The following is a 19,918-nucleotide window of genomic DNA, read 5'->3' as shown; positions in this document are numbered from 1 at the left end:
TCATCCATTAGTTTGCTTTTAATAAAATTTTAAAATGTTAGGCGCAGTTGTTTAAAATGGTCATGTGGGGCATATACGTGTTTCCAATAACGACGCCTGATTTGTCAACCAATTGGTTTGTCAAATATCAATGACTTAAGGAAAAAAAAACAAACAAACAAATAAAACCTAGCAAAGTTCGCCATAAATAGAGGTATCGTCCACGCCTTTGCTACAATGACGTAGATATTTCCATCTCATTCGGGAGTTTATCTTCTTTTTCGTTTCAAATTCGTTTTTTTCGGTCAATTAAAAAATCGTTTCAACATTTTTCCCTGTTTAAAATTCCATCCATCCTTTGTTGAGAAAAATACCCAGCTTAAAACTTTCATATACTTCTCATGATTTTTGAGAAAAACATGACAATTTTAATTTAAAACTTAATTGTACGATATTAAAAAGTAAAGATAATATATTTATCAATAAAAAGTGATGGTAAAATCTTTTTTTTTTTTGCAAAATTTGATTAGTCATCGATTATATTACTAACATTCATATACGTTTTCGTAATAAAAATTTAATAATAAAATCATGAAAAATCACAATCACAATTCGTTGTAAAAACTATATGTTTGGTAAAAAAATAATGTTACATTTTCATAGAAAACATAATGTCGTCCGTTAATGCAATGCCGGCTATTAATTAAGTAAAAATGAAATGTGATATTAGCTAAGGGTAAAATAGTCATCAGACTCAAATATTTAGGGCTATTATTGAGATTAAAACCAAACTCACTGGCGATAAAGAAAACGTGTCCCATTTCCGGACACTCCCTGGCAATGAACATCCTGAGGCAAGCGAATCGACGGATCTGAAAGCTCAGCGATGTTGATATCGTCTATCAACGGTGACGATCGCTCGGGAGGAAATAATAAGATAGGGCAGGGTGCATGAAAGTTGATACGGCGTTACGGGTATATCATAAGAGGGTAACGCTTGGAAGAGAGATAGGGCGGTGTAGAAGGGCGGACTAGCCCCCAATCCATAGGTTCAATCGGCATTCCTTTCTCTTCGGTCGACCATCTAAACGAAGTCACCTACCACCTCTGCCCCCGGTCTCTTCCTTTCATTTCTTTTCGGCGAAACTCTATTTTTCGTTTCTATCTTCATCTCTTCTTTTACGGTTTCTTTTTTGTTTTTGTTTTTGGTTGAGTTAATTGATCGGGTAATTTGGGGACGGCTCCTGGTGCGTCTGTTTTGAATGTAATGTTGCTTTTAGTTTGCTTGCAGTGTTTTATGGTTGGGACACAAGCCTGCTTGAATTAGGTTTTTGAGGTTGCTTCTGGTTGTCTGATTCGTCTCTTTTCTCGCTTGGATTTGACTATTTTCCTACCTGTCATATATGCTGGATTGGTGCTTCTGGTGTTTGTTATATTGTGATTTGCACGATTACGGTTACTGATTAATTGAAGCTCTCTCAAGAGTTTGCATTCTAGACATCGTATTCTTTAATTAGTAAATTTTTCCTCGGGCTTTAATCAGTACGTCTTCACACACTTCGACAAAGCTGAAATGTGTTGTTATTTTCTTTAGCTTCACATGGAATGATTTCTAATATTCTTTTAAAAAAAAGAACAACACCCTCCCTTCGTTCCCACCAGAATACTTTACGCGGTCCAGTATATCTTCTGTTAAGATAATCTTAAAGATATCTTTTGAGGAGAATTTGAACTGGCTCTTGAACCCTCCATAGGAGCACCTTTTCTTTTGATACACCATATGCATTAGATAACGTTCGTTTTAAACTTAATTTCTGGAACTCCGCTTTATTATGAGTTTGAAAACAGTTGTATTCATTTGCTTGTTAAAATCTGTGGGTTTCATTGTTATCTGTTTCTGAGTGGATTTTGATACTTAAGCTTTCAAGCATGTTAATTGTCAGCTAACTCACAGCATTAACGACTGCAGCTAGCGGGAATCATGAGTAGGCTTTTGGCCCAGTCAGTTAATATTCCCGGGCTGGTTGCTTGGCAAAGGCATGGGCAACATAAGGCATCAGGGAGATTAAGAAGATCAGTAAAAATGATGAGCGCTACAGTGGTGCCTGGACTAAGAATTTCGAGTTTCTCAGGACTACGTGCTGCTAATCATTTGGATACTAGGTTGAGACCTGGACAAGATTTTCTTTCAAAGGTGTCAATTGCAATTTCTTCAAGGCGAGCAAGGGCCAGCAGATGTGTACCTAAGGCCATGTTTGAGCGTTTCACAGAGAAAGCTATTAAAGTAATTATGCTGGCACAAGAGGAAGCAAGACGGCTTGGTCACAATTTTGTTGGAACTGAGCAGATTCTGTTGGGTCTCATTGGTGAAGGCACTGGTATTGCTGCTAAGGTTCTAAAGTCTATGGGAATCAACCTTAAAGATGCACGTGTGGAAGTGGAGAAGATAATTGGAAGGGGCAGTGGATTTGTTGCCGTTGAGATTCCATTCACTCCTCGGGCAAAGCGTGTTTTGGAACTCTCACTTGAGGAAGCCCGCCAACTTGGTAAACATTTTGTTTACATTGTGTTATGTTTTATATTTTCTTGTATTACGATGTTAGAAATGGCGTTTGTATCGTTGACTTGGTATTTTCTTCCTTTTGCTCGTATAACTAACTTGGCTCTTTTTTTCCTTCATTTGATTGTAATGGTATAAATAATTTATTTATATTTGGTACCGGTGAGCTAGATTTGAATTTAGTTTCTTATATTCTTGGTGTATGTTTTTGCTATCGGAAGATGACAAGTGTATGATTTTTCAGTAATGATATGGGAAGTGCAGGGTTTAATTGATGAACCATATGGTTGTCTTCAGAGAAATTCGCACATAATTGGAGAGTCACAAACTTGTAATGATTTAAGTGGAATATCTTTTTCCCCCATGCAGATGTGTCTAATTGATAGTTGTACAGATTTAGATTTTGACTGGTCTGGCATTAAGTTCGTTTAAAATTGAGTTAGGAGGTGATCTGTGAGCCTCTGTTCACTTGAATGACCATTATATTGATAGAAATTATAGCCTGAGTAATATTTTATCTTAGCTTGCCAGAGCATCTGATACTTGTAAATTTCAGGTCACAATTATATTGGATCTGAGCACTTGCTTTTGGGTCTCCTTCGTGAGGGTGAAGGTGTGGCAGCACGTGTTCTCGAGAACCTGGGTGCTGATCCTACTAATATCCGCACGCAGGTCAGTACCAAGTCTTCATTTCTTCTTTTCTCCGGCTGGCTATATTTTACACAAATGCTTAAATTATTTGAATTTTTGTGCCAATCATCTAAATTTCCTCTGGCTGAACACAGGTTATTCGCATGGTTGGTGAGAGTGCAGACAGTGTAACTGCTACTGTTGGCCCTGGAAGCAGTAGCAACAAGATGCCAACTCTGGAGGAGTATGGTACCAATTTGACCAAGTTGGCAGAGGAGGTATTTGATAGTTTCTTTCATGACGGATTCTATATGATACTTCACCATGTGAAATCATTAATAGTTTCCTTGGCCCCTTTTAGGGAAAATTGGACCCGGTTGTGGGAAGGCAGCCACAAATTGAACGTGTCACTCAAATTTTAGGTCGTCGTACTAAAAACAATCCCTGTCTTATTGGAGAACCTGGTGTGGGAAAGACAGCTATTGCTGAGGGTCTTGCGCAGAGGATTGCAAATGGTGATGTACCTGAAACCATTGAAGGAAAGAAGGTTAGTGGAAGGCAGTTTATCTCTGCAGTACAGTTTCTTTTTGTTTTTTGTTTTTGAAAGAAATTTCTGTTTTAGTTCAACTTCGGGAACTTGCTGTTCTCTTTATCAGTAGGATATGACATATTAAACTCGCTAGGCGCTTGTAGAGGAAATTTGAGTTCACTCTCTTATTTTCAATTGTTTAATTGTGTTGCAGTTTAAGATGAGCGTTGCTTTGTATTCTAGGTTTTTTTAAGGTTTTAACATCTTGATTAGACCTGAATTACGTAAAAGCTTTCTGTCCTCAAGTTTTATTTGTCATTCAGTTGTCTGGTTGAGACATGTTTGTCTTGGCAATTTCATGTCTCTAAATCCTTTTGCTATCATTATATCAAACTTATGGGCTATGATTGTAAAATATGAATTGAGAAGAACAATACTCACTGCGGGTATCTTATTATTGATTATGTTTATTTTTATTGGTAGTTTACTTTTTAGTATCTTTCTGTTTTTGTGTAATTGATTTCTTTGTTCTGCATTATATAGGTTATAACCCTTGACATGGGTCTACTTGTAGCTGGCACTAAATATCGTGGGGAATTTGAGGAGAGATTAAAGAAATTGATGGAGGAAATCAAACAAAGTGATGAGATAATACTTTTTATTGATGAAGTACACACTCTAATTGGAGCAGGAGCAGCTGAAGGAGCAATTGATGCTGCAAATATATTGAAACCCGCCCTTGCAAGAGGTGAACTGCAGGTAAATTAGCCGGTGTCCTTCTACTGGTTGTGCATGTGTGTACTCAGTTAAACCAATGAGATATATTATAGGATTGGTAGAGGTTGGATATCAAATGTAAATTAAGATATGCGGCCAGCAATTGTCACTGCTATGTGGTCAGGTTTAGATGATTTGGTATGGCAATCGATTGCTGTTATAATTTTGGGCAATTTGAATTTTAGACCGCAGAATGATGATAGGCCTACTGTGACAGTGTTCTGGTTATGCACTTTTTTCCCTTCAGATTGAATAGATGTAGTCAAATACATACTGTTTATTGTTGTCTATAGTGGAGTTGTACTAAAAAAAAAAAATTGTTCTGCTTCATTATTTCTGCAGTGTATTGGAGCCACAACATTGGATGAATATAGGAAACACATTGAAAAAGATCCAGCCTTGGAGAGGCGATTCCAGCCAGTTAAAGTTCCAGAACCAACTGTTGATGAAACCATACAAATATTGAAAGGACTTAGAGAGCGTTATGAGATTCATCATAAGCTCCGTTATACTGATGATGCCCTTGTATCAGCTGCACAGCTGTCATACCAGTATATCAGGTATTTCGTTGGCCATTTTTCTACATCTGATCTGTTCATTTTTGCCTTCCCATTAACGCTGAAATGATCAAGGGACATGATTATTTAATCAATGTTGCGTGTTTGAAGTTTTCCCTCCAATTAATTGGGTTTTATATCCAGAGTTCTTCGAAGTATACAAACAGTTTTGAACCTCTGATTTGTTTTGCATATTAATTTGGAGTTTTAACAATCTTGTTTGGCGTCCCTAGATGGTCCTTTTTATATTCTTTTTGCGCTGTGTCTTTCTGGTTGAAACCATGATGTTCCCTGCAGTGATCGGTTTCTGCCTGACAAAGCCATAGATTTGATTGATGAAGCTGGTTCCCGTGTCCGGCTTCGACATGCACAGGTATATTTTGCATCTTCCTTTGGCTTATTCTCTTTAAATTACTGAGCTAACTGAGATATTTGTACTTTCAGTTACCTGAGGAGGCAAGAGAGCTGGACAAAGAGGTCAGACAAATTGTGAAGGAGAAAGAAGAAGCTGTTCGCAACCAGGACTTTGAAAAGGTATTGTTTTGTAGTTGTGTAGTTTTGTCACCAAGTAAGTTTTCAAGAAGCCCGTCCGGTGTCTTGATCTGATGAGATGTCATCTTGCTAATTATATAGAAGCAAGAGCTTTGTTTCACCATCAAATAGGATGGATTTTTTTTTTTTTAAGCGGTTTCTTAGATTTTCTTTTTATTTGATAATTTAGAGAACCGTGTTCCAGTTTGTTTCTTGTCTTGATGTATGTTTTACACAATGAAATTCATAGGATTCTTAACCAAACTTAGCGGGCTGATGCTACATGAATATCTGTACAGGCTGGAGAGTTACGAGATAGAGAAATGGATCTTAAGGCCCAGATATCAGCACTTGTAGAGAAAGGCAAGGAGATGAGCAAGGCAGAGAGTGAGGCAGGAGATGAAGGTCCAGTTGTGACTGAAGTTGACATCCAACACATTGTATCCTCCTGGACTGGTATTCCTGTTGAGAAAGTCTCAACAGATGAATCTGATCGCCTTCTCAAGATGGAAGAGACCCTACACAAGCGAGTCATTGGTCAGGATGAAGCAGTGAAAGCCATTAGTCGAGCAATTCGCCGTGCTCGTGTTGGATTGAAGAATCCTAATCGTCCCATTGCCAGCTTCATCTTTTCTGGTCCAACTGGTGTTGGGAAGTCTGAGTTGGCAAAAGCATTGGCTGCATACTACTTTGGCTCTGAAGAAGCAATGATTCGACTTGATATGAGTGAATTTATGGAACGGCACACTGTTTCCAAGCTTATTGGTTCACCTCCCGGTTATGTTGGTTACACTGAAGGTGGTCAGCTGACTGAGGCAGTTCGCCGTCGACCATACACTGTTGTACTCTTTGATGAGATTGAGAAAGCTCACCCGGATGTATTCAATATGATGCTTCAAATTTTGGAAGATGGAAGATTGACAGACAGTAAGGGTAGAACCGTGGACTTCAAGAACACGCTTCTTATAATGACATCAAATGTTGGAAGCAGTGTGATTGAGAAAGGAGGTCGCAGAATAGGATTTGACCTAGATTATGATGAGAAGGATAGCAGTTATAATCGCATCAAGAGCTTGGTGACTGAGGAGCTAAAACAGTACTTTAGACCAGAGTTTTTGAATAGGTTGGATGAAATGATTGTTTTCAGGCAACTCACTAAACTCGAAGTGAAGGAGATAGCAGACATAATGCTGAAGGAGGTCTTTGACAGACTGAAAACCAAAGACATTGAGCTCCAAGTGACAGAAAGATTTAGGGACAGAGTGGTTGAGGAAGGTTACAATCCTAGCTATGGAGCCAGGCCGTTAAGGAGAGCTATAATGCGGCTTTTGGAGGACAGCATGGCTGAGAAGATGCTTGCTAGAGAAATTAAAGAAGGCGACTCTGTTATAGTGGATGTCGATTCTGATGGCAATGTGATTGTCCTTAATGGTAGCAGTGGTGCCCCCGAGTCGTTACCTGAGGCTATTCCCGTATAAATTGAATGGGCTTTTTAATGCTGCTTTTGCCGAGATGTCTGTACTGTTTTATAACCCTAGACATAGTTTTATTCATCACTCAACAAAAAGCTATTTTATCTTCTTCTGGCTGTTTTAAGGTGTGTCTGACTTCTGAGCACAGCCAATCAAGGAAAGCTTAAGGAAAGGAGCACTTGCATGCCATTATTGGAGCTTGACTTGTAGTTTTCTTTTTCGTTTTTTGTTAGTCCTCTAGGTCTCGTTAAGTTATTCTTGTATTAAGAGTTAATATCATGGTCAAATTTTAATATTTCCAGCTATAAATGCAGAAGGGCATAAATGTGAAACCCTCCCTCCCCTGGGGGGAGGGGGGCCCGATTTGTATCATACGACTAGCTTACATAATATAGAAGTTAGTTGCGATAACTATTTGTTTTCTAGAAGAATAATCAGCCAGTCACAAGCTCCGCTGTCGAACACTTTTCAGCAAAGCGAAAGTATGACCTCAAGCATTGTTAACATTGATACTGTATTTCTTGTCAGAACAAGATCCCAAAAACGGCCGCCCCTCACCTAGCTATGCTCACGAGGTTTCTATGCGACCCATTAGCCGGGTCCTTGAGGAGAGAGGTGTTGTTGGAAGCCTTCATTATGAATTCATGATCATTCTTGATGCTACATTCTTATCCGACCGAACCCAGGATAAACATTTTACCCGGCTAGTGCACAAAATTCAGGAAATGGCTAACAAAAACATTTTTATTTCCCTGCCTGCATGTTAGGAAATAAGAATAAGGGCGTCAAACTAGTCAGATTAATTTGGAATAAAACTCCAGATAAATTAAGCAAATAGATAAAAAGTTGCGGTTTCTATTCATCCGTGATTGAATGAGACTGCCTTTGTGTAGGACTGACGCTTCCACCACGACTAATCTTCAAAGCTGCTAAAGCTTTCTCAATCTCCATTTTCATGCCACTATCTACACTTCCTGATGATAGTCTTCTGTGCGATTTCTGCAGATGCAGCTTAAGAGAGCTGCTGCTTAGTCCTACGTTCTTTCCACAGATAGGGCAAATTTTCATCATTGGTTTCCTTTGCTGCCACACCATGGACACTTTTCCATGCAGCTTCTGATCGAGTTCCACTAAAATCTTTGCAAAACCATCGTTTGGCTGTGCTCGCCGGTGGACCCGTTTCATAGCATTCCATGCTTCAAGTAAGGTGTATTTTCTGCACCACAGAAGCTTCTCGGTTTGAAAACTGTACCAGAAGTCACTACCTGTACTGTTCTCACAATTATTGATGACTATAAATCAGATCAGTCTCGATTCCTTTCAGCTCAATGAAATTAGCTCAGCGGCCAAAAAAGTTCTACCTGGTAATACATATGGTACTTCAGTAAGCTTAGTTCGGTTACTTCTAACAACAAAGGCACCGGTTTAATTGGCTTTGATGGATTGCGGACAGGGTCGCACGAGACAGACAGCCCTTGATCACTTGTAGCAGAATTATAGAGCTAGTGGGAGGGTCAAAACAATAGTGAAAAAGTGAGAGTGAGGTCCTTGCCTACTAACCAGGATTGCTTTCGGCACATATTCATCTTCAAATAGTGTTTAATAGTTTATTTGATCAGTTATGCACTTTGCTTTCTAGATAGATGTAACGCAGTCTAAGTCAGACTACTCGAATTCCTTTTCCTTTTGTCTTTGTATCGGAGATTCTCCTTTCGTTTATAGATTTTGGTATTTTCTGATTTTGGCACTAATTTCATCTAATAAATTCTTGTTAAAACCATCAAATCAATGCCTATCAGTTGGCTAGAACCAGTGTTTACTACAACTAGGATTGTAGAATCTACATTCTGACTTACTTTCTGAGCATCAAGTAAGCAAGGACCAATGTAACGCTTCTGCTTTTCCCTTCAAAGCAATGGACTAAAATTCTCTGACCTGTTTCTTCAACATCACTTATTAGATCACAAGCTTCTTCAAATATACTGCTAATGTTGGAATCTTCGTCGTCACATACCTGTTAAAGTGGGAGGGCAAGAAGAAAAGAAGCAATCATATGAATAAATACTGGTGGAAAAAATTTTATGTAGGGTATCTCATTGACATCAAGTACAAAGAGTACAGCAAACCAAATCGAGAAGTACATCACATGACTAAGCCAAAAGAATCTTTAAGCTGGCCTTATCTGGTAGATAAAATTATGTTAGTGTATTGCGGTGTCAAAGACTCAAGAGTGAAGATGCTTTATCGTCCAAGGGGATTGAAATTTAGAGCAATTGTGATTTTTTTTTGGGGGGGGGGGGAGGCAAGACTTGCATTTGAATTTGACCTAGCAATCCAAATCAATGGTTAGCTTCAACTGGAATTACCCTGGTCATTTCCCAAATCTGCCATTGGTTTAACACATTTATGTTTTATTCACGGTTGTAGAATTAACAAGCTAAATTATCATCGAAAACTACAAGTAATTACAGTGAGGGAGAGAGATGAACACAAGTCTAGGGTCCTCTAATGCAAAATGAATGTCATTCACCCCGCATGAGGAAGATAAGCGTGACCAAAGACTATTTATGTTCTTTAAAAATGCTGAGCTTATACAAATAAGACAGATAGAATAAGAAAAAAGAAAATAACATGACTTACAAAGAAATTTTTGTATGCAAATAGATCAGGAAATTGGGAATCTGATTGTCCTATTTCGTTCGCACACAAACACATAATATGTGTGATTCCCAATTGTTGAAGTGTGTGCAAAGATCTTGCAGCCAGTGCTCCACCAATGAACAGATTATTTGTGACACGGGATGGTTTCTCTGAATTGGCAGCCTCAGATATCAATGCAATTCTCTCAAGAATATGCTCAAGTCTGACCTGAATGTAACGGGCAGATCCTTTGTGTGAATGAAAGAAATCCCAAAATATTTCTGTTAGGTAGATCAAAGTCAAAGATAGAAACCTTCAGTTCGTAAGCATCAATGACACAATAATTATCACTACCCTCAAAAAATCCTGTATTGAAATTGTTTTCCTGGCACAGCTTGACAGCATCGTTCCTCAGCATTTCATTCCACTGTTCCAATTCTTTGTTAGACTCTGCATCGACCTGGAAATTATGATAAGAGTGTTAAATATAAGGTAAAAATTATGTTCCATATGGCAAAGACACAGCTAGCTTAAGAAGTCTCATAACGTATAATGAAACGAACATGCCATTGACTGCTTATTTATGATATATTGAAAAATACCCTCAAACCAGATATTTGGAAAATTCTGTCAGCAACACCACAACCATGGGACTAGCATACAAAGTTGATAATGACAAAACCAACCTTTGCAAATTTATGGAAGTCTCGGAGCTTTGCTGTCAAGCGGAGACTTCGAAGTAGTTCCCCGCTTCCTTTATAGAACTTCCCATGCCAGCCTTCTCTTGTCATAGCAGAAAATTCAGAGCTATCTCTACTGCCAGAACATGATGCCCTTTGAGACGTTTTTTGTGACTCTGGATCAAAATCTGGAACGCTGTCATTAACAAACCTCTCTCTACTTGTTGGAGATGAACAGTTTCCACCTCCAGCTGCCTGTGAAGTGGTGTCAGGTGAAACCAGTGAATCCTCTTTGTCTAATTCCCCCACTGATAATTTGCTTATAATGTTCATAAATGATCTTAACAAGCTATCAAGCTTCTGATGAAGTGTTAATAGGAAGATATGGAATCCCTGCAGATCCCTAAGAGCAGCACGAAAACCACTACGGAATGCATGAACTGCTGATGCCATGTCATTTGAATAAACATCAATTGTTGACTTTGCGACTTCTGGCAAAGGAGATCCTAATTTACCTCCAGTTATATCATGTAAGAGATTGGAGGCAAACTCAGAACTATTGAGCACTAACTCAACCAATTTAGGATAAATAGCTTGATCTATTGCACGTTTACCCGCAGGTGGTCGGCGGGGAACACCAGAGTCAATAGCCACAATGTTGAAGTCAGTAAAGAGTGCTTCACTTGATGTGTGGCTTCGAAGGCTCATGTTAGACAATCTTGGTGATTCGGCCATCTCGGAAATATCAGAAACCGGTGATAACAGTCCAGGGTTATGAGAACACAATCTGCTATCTGATGAAGTTGACATTCTTTCTTTTTGAAGTGCCCTGATCACCCTCGGTTTGTATAGATTCATTGCAGAATCAAAAACTTCCTCTAGTGTATCAGCATTTGCGGAGATAACCTTTTCAGTCAACAATAAATTCGCAGAATTCCCACGCCATCTAAGCTCACGGCAGGGGAGCCTATCTTCGTTTCGGATAACAAGGTCTAGCATCAATACCTTCCCAAGAGCTGCTGATGTTCTTTCTACTGATTCCTGCGAGTCGAAAGCACTAGAACTTTCAAGTAAAGGTGACCCATGTACGTAGCTGCAAGAAGATGCTGAACCCTTAGAACAATCAGTTGAAAGTTATCTTGTAGAAGAGATTAAAGAATATCATATTAGCTCAGTTATTTCCCAAGGAAATGGGCTTAGGGGATTTGGTTTAGTTACGTGAACTTCATGAATCACGGTGTCAGTACACTGGGCGCATTGAAGTTAAATGAAAAATTCTGCAAATGACAAATTAACCATGTCTACTCCATTTATGCTAGAGTGATTGAAATTGACAAAGCAAGCAGAGCTATATACATGGTGACATTATGAGACCGAGTTGTACTCAAACCCACTTTTGGATCATACCCCATAAAAAAGAAGCATCGGCTCAGCTCAAGTGCTTCCAAAAGTTCTGAACATGTCATGCTACCAGTTTCATCTCCTTCAGAATTAGCCGCATCTCTTGCTTTTTCTGCTGCATCCTTTATTTGGAGCCATTCAGGGCTGGTATTATGAATCACTCTACCCTGCATATTCCAAGTAACAAGAGAGAATGAATCTGGTATGGCCTGATAGCCGGAGGCATGCTGATGAAGTCAAGGGCGCACCTGTGGAGTTCGGACTCCCAACCACTTGGCAAATTCATAACCAAGACGTTCAGATTGTGTTGCCATTCTTGTTGATGACATCTTTATAACAGCTGCTTCCTCCTTTGGAGAAGTATCATCATTCCCCAAGCGACGGAAAAAGGTAAAGAAGACAACTCCTCCAGAATGTACAGTTACCTGCGTGTACACAACTGAGGAGAAATTGAGGCAGAAGTTACGAAATTTAAAAACCTCACAGACATATCTTTTTCTCTACGTTGGCATCACAAGAAAGAAAGAAAGGGCTGGTATGGTATTTCCCTAAAACGTAATCATATATATTGGAACTGCTTCTTACACCCAGATAAATAAACGGGATAGGCATTGATGCCATGCGTTGAAGCACCCGCTGAAATATTGAACAAAGCTAAACTAGGAACAAATATCTATTGTAATTTGAACAATTATGAGCATTCTCAAAATCATCTTCTCTCCCATTATCCGTCACTAAGGGTTAAGCTAGAAGTAGCAGGATCAATTTATGCTTAAATGAATGAAACTGATTGAAAGGTTGGAAAAGGAGATCCATACATTCAGCACACATTTTGTTTTGCACATGAAACAGCACAGAAGATGACGATACCTCGAGGGGTTTGTTCATGTCGTCCTCAGAATGGTCATTGCTGCTGCCGTATTCAACATGATGCACTGAAGATAGCCCATCCCAGGAAAAGGAGCTCGATTCAACATCCAGCATCGCAGCTTTCCCAAGCCTTTCGTACAGATTGATTTCTGTTGTTTCCTCGCGAAGAGTATCACATTTTGCTTCTCCAGCACTGAGTGAAAAATTAGTATAACAAGGTCACCTCTAAAAGCACATTACAATGGTAGCTCGGTTGCATTGCATGCACCTCTCCCCTCACTCACTCCTGTCTAAAGTACTAGCTGGAAGCTGATTTGTTCATCGAAGGAAACAAAACAAAATGATAGGCATCGTCAATAAATTCTGGTTGCTTCAACGTGTCAGCGAAAACAAATATTACGATGATGATTATCGGATAAAACGTACATTAGAGAAACAGAACCTCACAAAGTAACACTACATAAAACTATGAATGAGCATAGAGGAAAAAATAGGAGGAAAAAGTCAGTAACCTAGAAGCAGGCATAGGATCAAGGGGCCTCGAATAGCTGTGGGAAGAGCCAGAGGAGCGATACATGGCGTTTCTCTTGCGGACCAAGTCCAGCCATTCCGTGAAGTCCAGACATCCGTCTCCCTGACGTGATATCTCCCAACATATAAAACACCTGCATAGCCCATTCCCCCAGCCACGACGCAATGTGAGCTCCAGATTTAAAGGAAGACGTGCAAGAACACAGATACGTGACATGAGACGAAAACAAATTCAACAAAGCAACAAAATACGCAGTGTTCAAATTGAATTTAAACTTCGGTATTGTGTCTAATGTGTCTATCGGACTAAGATGTTTCGTATGTATATAGACCCGAAAAAAAACCGCAGGAGTTGGAAAATCGAAGTCAGCCGAGTAAGATGCAGACTCGAGACGTAGCGTCAAGAGGTAGCGTCGCCTTAGGCTCCTCTTCTCTGTCAGTACCCTGCAAATCCCACATATGATAAGTGAAAGTTGCCAAAAAAACATATTACAGGTAAGGTGACGGTATTTAATTGATCGACGTGATATGATCACTCTACATTCATGCGATTATATATATCATCGGCGTCGTCATTGTTGTTCATCTTCATGTATCTTTGGATTGCCAGTCCTAGACGAAACGGAAGGTTAGGGTGGTAAAGATGTAAACCTGCTTGTGCTCTTCTTGGCATTTGCTGCACACAGAGTCGATCTGTTCGTGAGAGATGAGAAAATTGCACGGAATTGAAGCCGAAGAAGTTCGCTTAATTTAGAGACCACGAGATAGAGAGAGCAAGAATCGGTAAGATTTTGGTTCGAGAGCGAAACGACTACGTCGACCACTCCATCATGCGAGATTTGTATTTTAGCAGCAATATCCTGAACTAATCATATTTGGATGCTTTTAATTTCTTTCGCGAAGATTAAAATATTATGTCTTGGTGGAGACTCTCGCGCTCTGTAACATTTATTTTTCGAATAATGTGTATTATTAAATACGTGTTTATTTTTCTTTCTTCTTTTTTCTGACAACGACGTGTTTATTTCTCTTAAACTCATATTATCAATACAAATTCGAAGTTTTCATGCGACAACGTTTTTTTTTTTTTTCCCCTCCCTACAGAACGATCATGCAACAATGTATAGTTATGGAAGAGGGACGCGAGCTTGTATTTTTGGGTAGTGGGACGGTGCAGATTCAAATTTTGTTGGTCAAAGTAAGATAATACGTTTTGGTTAAAATATATCAAGTGTTAAACTGTTGATTCCTTTTGATTTAGGATACTTAGTCAATTATAAAATTACCCAACTACTTAACTAAACCTTTTTTATTGACGATAATTTTAATATTTTACCGAAACAACTAATTTAAGTTAATTTTATTAATTTATATGAACTTATTATTAGGTGTTTATAAGCTTATTACACTTTATATTTATTATGAAATTGTCTTCATATATTACATAAGTATATTATATATTTTTGTCTCATATAAGATTTCTAAAAACCATTTTAATCTTTAACATTCTTGTACTTAAATCTTGACCCTGTCTTTGATTAATCTCAGACCATTTGATGTGGCGAACACACTGTTGAGTGTTAACAGTAAGTTGCCTAAGTGACAGCGTCATCGCCACACTTAGATGAGGTTCTAGATTCAAGTCTGATATTAATATGTTTAAGTGTTTGAGTGGGCTAAAATGGATAATTTGATGCACAGTTCGACAAAGTGGAAGGGAGATGTTGTCTTTCAAAAAGATTTGAAAAAACAGAGAACTGTTGTATGTAAACAGTTGGTGGCAGAAGGCGAAAGAAAGCACAATCAAGGAAAAAAAAAAGGAGGGGGGTGTTTTGGCCGGAAACAGAGTACTCGTGTGCGTGCGTGCTTGAGCAGTACATGAATGGGATGGGATATATGAAAGCCAGGAGAAATAGTTGCCTGAAGTTGACTGCTGATTAAGGCGAGTGAGATTCTTGCACTTTTGGGATTCAGAGTTCAGAAAACCAGAGCATGTCTTACACTATTTCCTGCAAAGCGTGTTAGATGGAGGCCAAGTGTTAACTACTGCTATATATTACTTCCGGTTCTAATTATAAGACTCAGTTGACTTATTTGAAAAGATTAAAGAAGTAAGTTAAGTTAGTTATTTGTAATAAATAAGTGTTGTCATTCCTAAAATATCCTTGCTAATTAAGTGTATTGGCTAGAACTATCATTATTAGAAGGACTATCTTGAGAAAAAATGCATAAATATGAGAGACAAAATGGATTGGGGTCTTATAATTAGGACCAAATAAAAAGTCAAACAGGGTCTTATATTAAGGACAGGAGGTAGTATCATCTTTCAGATTCCAAAATTGATATAACAAGTCCTCTTCGTGTTCTGTCATGGATGGCACGTTATTCTCTTTGCATTTGACAAAGATAGGGCATGCACCTTCTGACTTGAACCTTCATATCAATCTTCTAATAATAATGCTGATGTAGATATGTAATGAACAGCCCTACGGCTTCATGATCCTCCTCATAAAAGCCAAAGGTAAGGTGTAGAGAAAAGAGTGAACGGATTGTACACATAGCCACGTTCTCTTGCATATGAAAGACAATTCAATTTGAAGACCTTGTTGGGAGCATATTTTTACCTTGGTCGATAATAAACCTTGAGAACGGATAGATGTATATAAAGCTATGGTTGGGCTTTAATAAGTCTGCAAGGAAAAATTTGCCTTTGGAATTTTTCTGTTTGTGTGTTCAAAATAAAAGAATTTAGACGAAATGGATCTATGTAAAGTTAGAAATGATTTGTATTGGCATTTGGACCATCTTAAACCATAAAGGTAGAATCAGGCGTGGATAAAGAAAATCAACAATTTTAGTTGAAAGCAAGTACAGTCTTGCTTTTTGTTAGACTGATAAAATTAAAGTATGTTTTATTTCATAAGAAAAAAATAGAGACATTCTAATTATTATCAGTATTTTACAGGACTTGATGTTGGTTTTTATTTTAATTTAAAATTAGTAATTTTTCTTATATTATACCTAGATTAGAGAGTTAATCTCATTTTAGTTTGATAACACTCAAATTTAAATTACTAATATCAAATATCATATAGCTATAACAAAAATTTGAATCATACAAATTTCAAATGAATTAAAACAATGGGATAGATATTTGCACGGAAGGCAGCATAAAGGGAGAGAACGATCATACACTTTCACATTATTTTTGTCTAAACGATGCATTATTACATGTGACAGCCGAACAAGCAAAACAAGCAAGCCCTTTTAACAACACGTACGAACTACTATTGGGGAAGGAAACTGAACGAGAAATAAAAAACTCTCACTGCTTTACATTCTTGTTTCGACATACTGCACAGTTAACACATCGCTTTAGTAATAATAATAATGACAATAACAATAATAATAACTATGAAACGACTGCCTTAATTACAACCTCGAACTTTAAATCAGAGAAAAACTTAAAAACATTAACATATACGGTGTCAGAAAATATCAGCAGGTAGAGGCCTCCCTTGCAAGAATGACTTGAACAGCGTTAGTGATCTCTCAGGCTGCGAGAACGGAGCTTCATGGGAAGCCCCTCTTACGGTCGCAAATGACAGCTTATTATCTCCATAAACTTGAGTCCACCCGCCAACCTAACCCCACATAGATTCACAAACCAATATCAGTTTATTTTGCACTAGTTTGCTTTGTGCTGAGTATAAAATGTGCTTAAAGAAAGCATATTGTAAACTCAAGTATGCATGTACCTGTTGACCGTGGAACCATACTCTGTAAGGAACAGTGGTATTTAGTGCTAATTGCGTTGCTAGTTTCTGAACCAAGGTACGGCTACCAGTTAGTGGAATTACAGAATCTTGATCTCCACTGTAGTCACAAAATGAAAGACATGATCATGTCCAGATCGAAAACACACGACAAGATCTGTAGGAAGAAAAGAAAAATTAGTTATTTCTGGTTACCTGTAAATTAAGACTTGGACTCCAGCTTTGACTATTGACCCAACAATAGGAAGCGTAGGTACTTCCAGATTGAGCATATCGTAGTCCAGTACGCTGTTAAATGAACATGAATTATATATTAGTTGGAGAAATGGGTACATTCCTATTGAGAAGAGTGAAAGCAGGCAGAGGCAAGATTTTTGGCTGAGAAAAAAGATTACTTGCTGCAGACATCCCACTTGCGAACTCCAACAAGTTTGGCATGAAGTGCCTCCTGAACATCTCTTCGGTTCAGGTAATTTACAACTTTGTCATCAACACATACGTCTATCCTCTCATTTCGTTGCTGCAAAACAAAAATTCCAAGTCTTAAATCATAATGAGCAATCCAGTTTGAAGAGAAGGTGTGGGAGAGAAGACTGACTTGTGTTTGAGGGCAAATGGCCTTGGACTGCGAAAGAACTGAGGAAATGCAGACATCAAGTGTCACATCGTATTTGTCCACGAATTTACTTGTTTCTGTGCTTACTTGGCTCATAACCTTTGAACAAAGAGGCGAAACTGAGCCTCTATAATACTCACTGACGTACCGAGAATAATTACACACTGAGGTGAACATTCTGTATGTGGAATCTGATATCAATCCATGCGACCAGAAGAACTCGGCCCGTGAGTTGAAGTCCGTGGCGTATTCTAGAACTGGATTACCCAACTGCGAAGTAAAGAACCATTTTGATATTATTGGCATTATGTAAGTTTCAAGTTCAAATAGTTCAAGCGTACGTTACTTACAGCTATGCCTTTAAGATTAAATATCTTTTCCTTCTTGTTGAGGTCAATCATGAGCTTTGCAAGTTGAGGAACATAATGCCCTGAAATTGAGAAGGAATTGTTTTTTTAAAAAAAAAAAAAAAAAATTGGAACCGGGATTAGGATTCCAGAAATGATTGGTGGAAGTAACAAAGGTACCTGCATAACTTTCCCCAGTAAGAAAGAAATCTCTTCGCCTGTATTGAGGGAACTTGTTGAACCAGAGTTTCAGAAACATGAGATTGTCCCTGGCTAAAGAAATCAAAAACAGAGTTTCAGATGACAAAATAATGACTGTTTCGAGTACCCACGGGCTGTCGTGTTTGAAATAAATAGTACATCATTACTAATGCCACCGTTGGAATTAACAGGAGAAATAATAATGGAAATTGGAAAGTGCCGTGAAAAAAGTTGAGAAGAATTTCGTCATTAAACACTGTTTTGTCTCTCTAACTTTTCAAAAAGCCTTAGCAGTATACATTCATATTGTACGTGCCTCAGTCCGAAGATGATAAGATTAGAAAAAGAGCTTTTCTAAAGAGAAACCTTAATTGTGCCAAAAGATGGGAAAATGTTTGTAAAGTAATTCACATTAGCAGAAGAAGATACCAGTTTCGTTATCGTCCACCGTATAAGATCCGTCTTTAGCGTAAGAAAATCCCACTCCAATCGGTGCCTCCAAATATAGCATGTTTGCCTCTACAACACAATATAAATCATCCCAATGAGAAAAAGAAATAATTTTGTCCAATACTTCAGTCAAAATGAAAAATGGGATTCCGTGACAGAGTACCTTTGTTCCAGCTGTAATCATTTTTAATCAGAACTTCACCATTTGGTCTGAAGGGTCCATTTTCAGAGAATGCTCCAACCCCAAGGGAAGAACAGCCAGGTCCTGCATAAAAGAGGAATCAGCTCATGCACACATTGCCTAACATATTTCATTTAAAATTCTGATTCATCTGAGAGATTCCAGACCTCCATTGAGCCAGAGAACAAGAGGCTTAGAAGCAGGATCGGTTTCAGATTCAACAAAATAGTAGAACAAAGCTTTATGTTTCTTGTCATCGACTGTGACGTATCCTGAGTAGTGTTGGAAACGTACGTGGGGTTGTCCGGGAAGCCGTAGGATCCTATCTGGGTGAGACGAGAGTGAGAAGACGGGCATAATTAAGCTCAAGTGAAGCAACACTAGAGCCATAGCTAAGTTATTCCATGTTGTGCAGTCCATTGTTTCACAAAAGAAGAGAGGAGGAGAAAGCGAGGGAAACAGGCAACAAAGAAAGAGATCAGATGAAGTATTTAAAATAGCAGTGAGAAGGAGGGGCATTGGGTTGAGACTTGACTTGAGGCTTTGTGTGCGTTAGTGTGGGGGCCAGTTCTTGGTGGCTGGACCTTCTCTATTCTGAGATTATCATTATAGTTTTAGCTTTTTGGTTGCAGGCCTGAAAATGGTGAAATTTGTGTGGAAAGAGATGGGAGAGAGGTAATGCCCTGTGTCCTGCGTCTGTTACTCTCTTTGTCCGCATCCATCATTAATCTTTCATGATTATATAACAAAATTGTCCCTGAATTTCATTTAGCATAATGATTTAATGTTTAACTTTATACCTATTTCATATGTAAGGATATGTATTTGAAGTTAAACATTTTTTCAAAATATTTGAGGTTGAGGCAGGCCAAGTCAGCATGCAAGTTGGTATTATGAAAACGAATAAGGGGTATTTGGTAACTCTAACAAGTGCTTTTAAAAAACATTTTTTTTGTAAAATGAGTCAATTTCCTCCACATATTTATTTCGTATACCGTAAAAGTATTTTTAAAATTATAGTTTGATTTTTACCAAACACCCTTTTAAAATGAGGTATCAGCTGCCACTGATACGAAAGGAACCTGAAAATATTCTCAGAAATTACAGAGCATAGAATCCATTTTTTCCTTTGTTCTTTCCCTGCTGATTCACCAACCACAGTCACCTTGTATCCCTTTTGACTATACAAA

The 19,918-nt window shown here is 38.3% G+C and overlaps 2 protein-coding genes and 1 pseudogene across 2 annotated transcripts; 1 reads left to right on the top strand and 2 right to left on the bottom strand.

Moving 5' to 3' along the window:
- The first annotated feature begins 938 nt into the window (after window positions 1-938).
- LOC114724062 (chaperone protein ClpC, chloroplastic) lies at window positions 939-7,328 on the top strand. The gene is made up of 10 exons (XM_028910331.1): window positions 939-1,095; window positions 1,949-2,525; window positions 3,096-3,211; window positions 3,325-3,447; window positions 3,531-3,716; window positions 4,242-4,457; window positions 4,818-5,035; window positions 5,330-5,405; window positions 5,477-5,566; window positions 5,863-7,328. The coding sequence occupies exons 2-10, from the start codon at window positions 1,961-1,963 to the stop codon at window positions 7,039-7,041; spliced, it is 2,769 nt and encodes a 922-aa protein (XP_028766164.1). The 5' UTR covers window positions 939-1,095; window positions 1,949-1,960; the 3' UTR covers window positions 7,042-7,328.
- A 70-nt stretch (window positions 7,329-7,398) lies between these two features.
- LOC114724046 (dual specificity protein phosphatase PHS1-like) lies at window positions 7,399-13,830 on the bottom strand (annotated as a pseudogene).
- A 2,501-nt stretch (window positions 13,831-16,331) lies between these two features.
- On the bottom strand, window positions 16,332-19,227 carry LOC114724109 (serine carboxypeptidase-like 45). Its single transcript, XM_028910405.1, has 10 exons — window positions 18,896-19,227; window positions 18,711-18,812; window positions 18,527-18,616; window positions 18,077-18,169; window positions 17,900-17,979; window positions 17,532-17,819; window positions 17,329-17,453; window positions 17,129-17,221; window positions 16,916-17,033; window positions 16,332-16,801 (listed from the first exon to the last, which is right to left on the bottom strand). The coding sequence occupies exons 1-10, from the start codon at window positions 19,146-19,148 to the stop codon at window positions 16,646-16,648; spliced, it is 1,398 nt and encodes a 465-aa protein (XP_028766238.1). The 5' UTR covers window positions 19,149-19,227; the 3' UTR covers window positions 16,332-16,645.
- Between the last annotated feature and the right edge of the window lie 691 nt (window positions 19,228-19,918).

Source organism: Neltuma alba, unplaced genomic scaffold (assembly GCF_004799145.2).
Source record: "Neltuma alba isolate B1F8T4 unplaced genomic scaffold, ASM479914v2 tig00012167_pilon, whole genome shotgun sequence".
Taxonomy (NCBI): Eukaryota; Viridiplantae; Streptophyta; class Magnoliopsida; order Fabales; family Fabaceae; genus Neltuma; species Neltuma alba.
The sequence above is the reverse complement of the archived record's forward strand: the minus strand, read 5'-3'. Positions and strand labels throughout refer to the sequence as shown.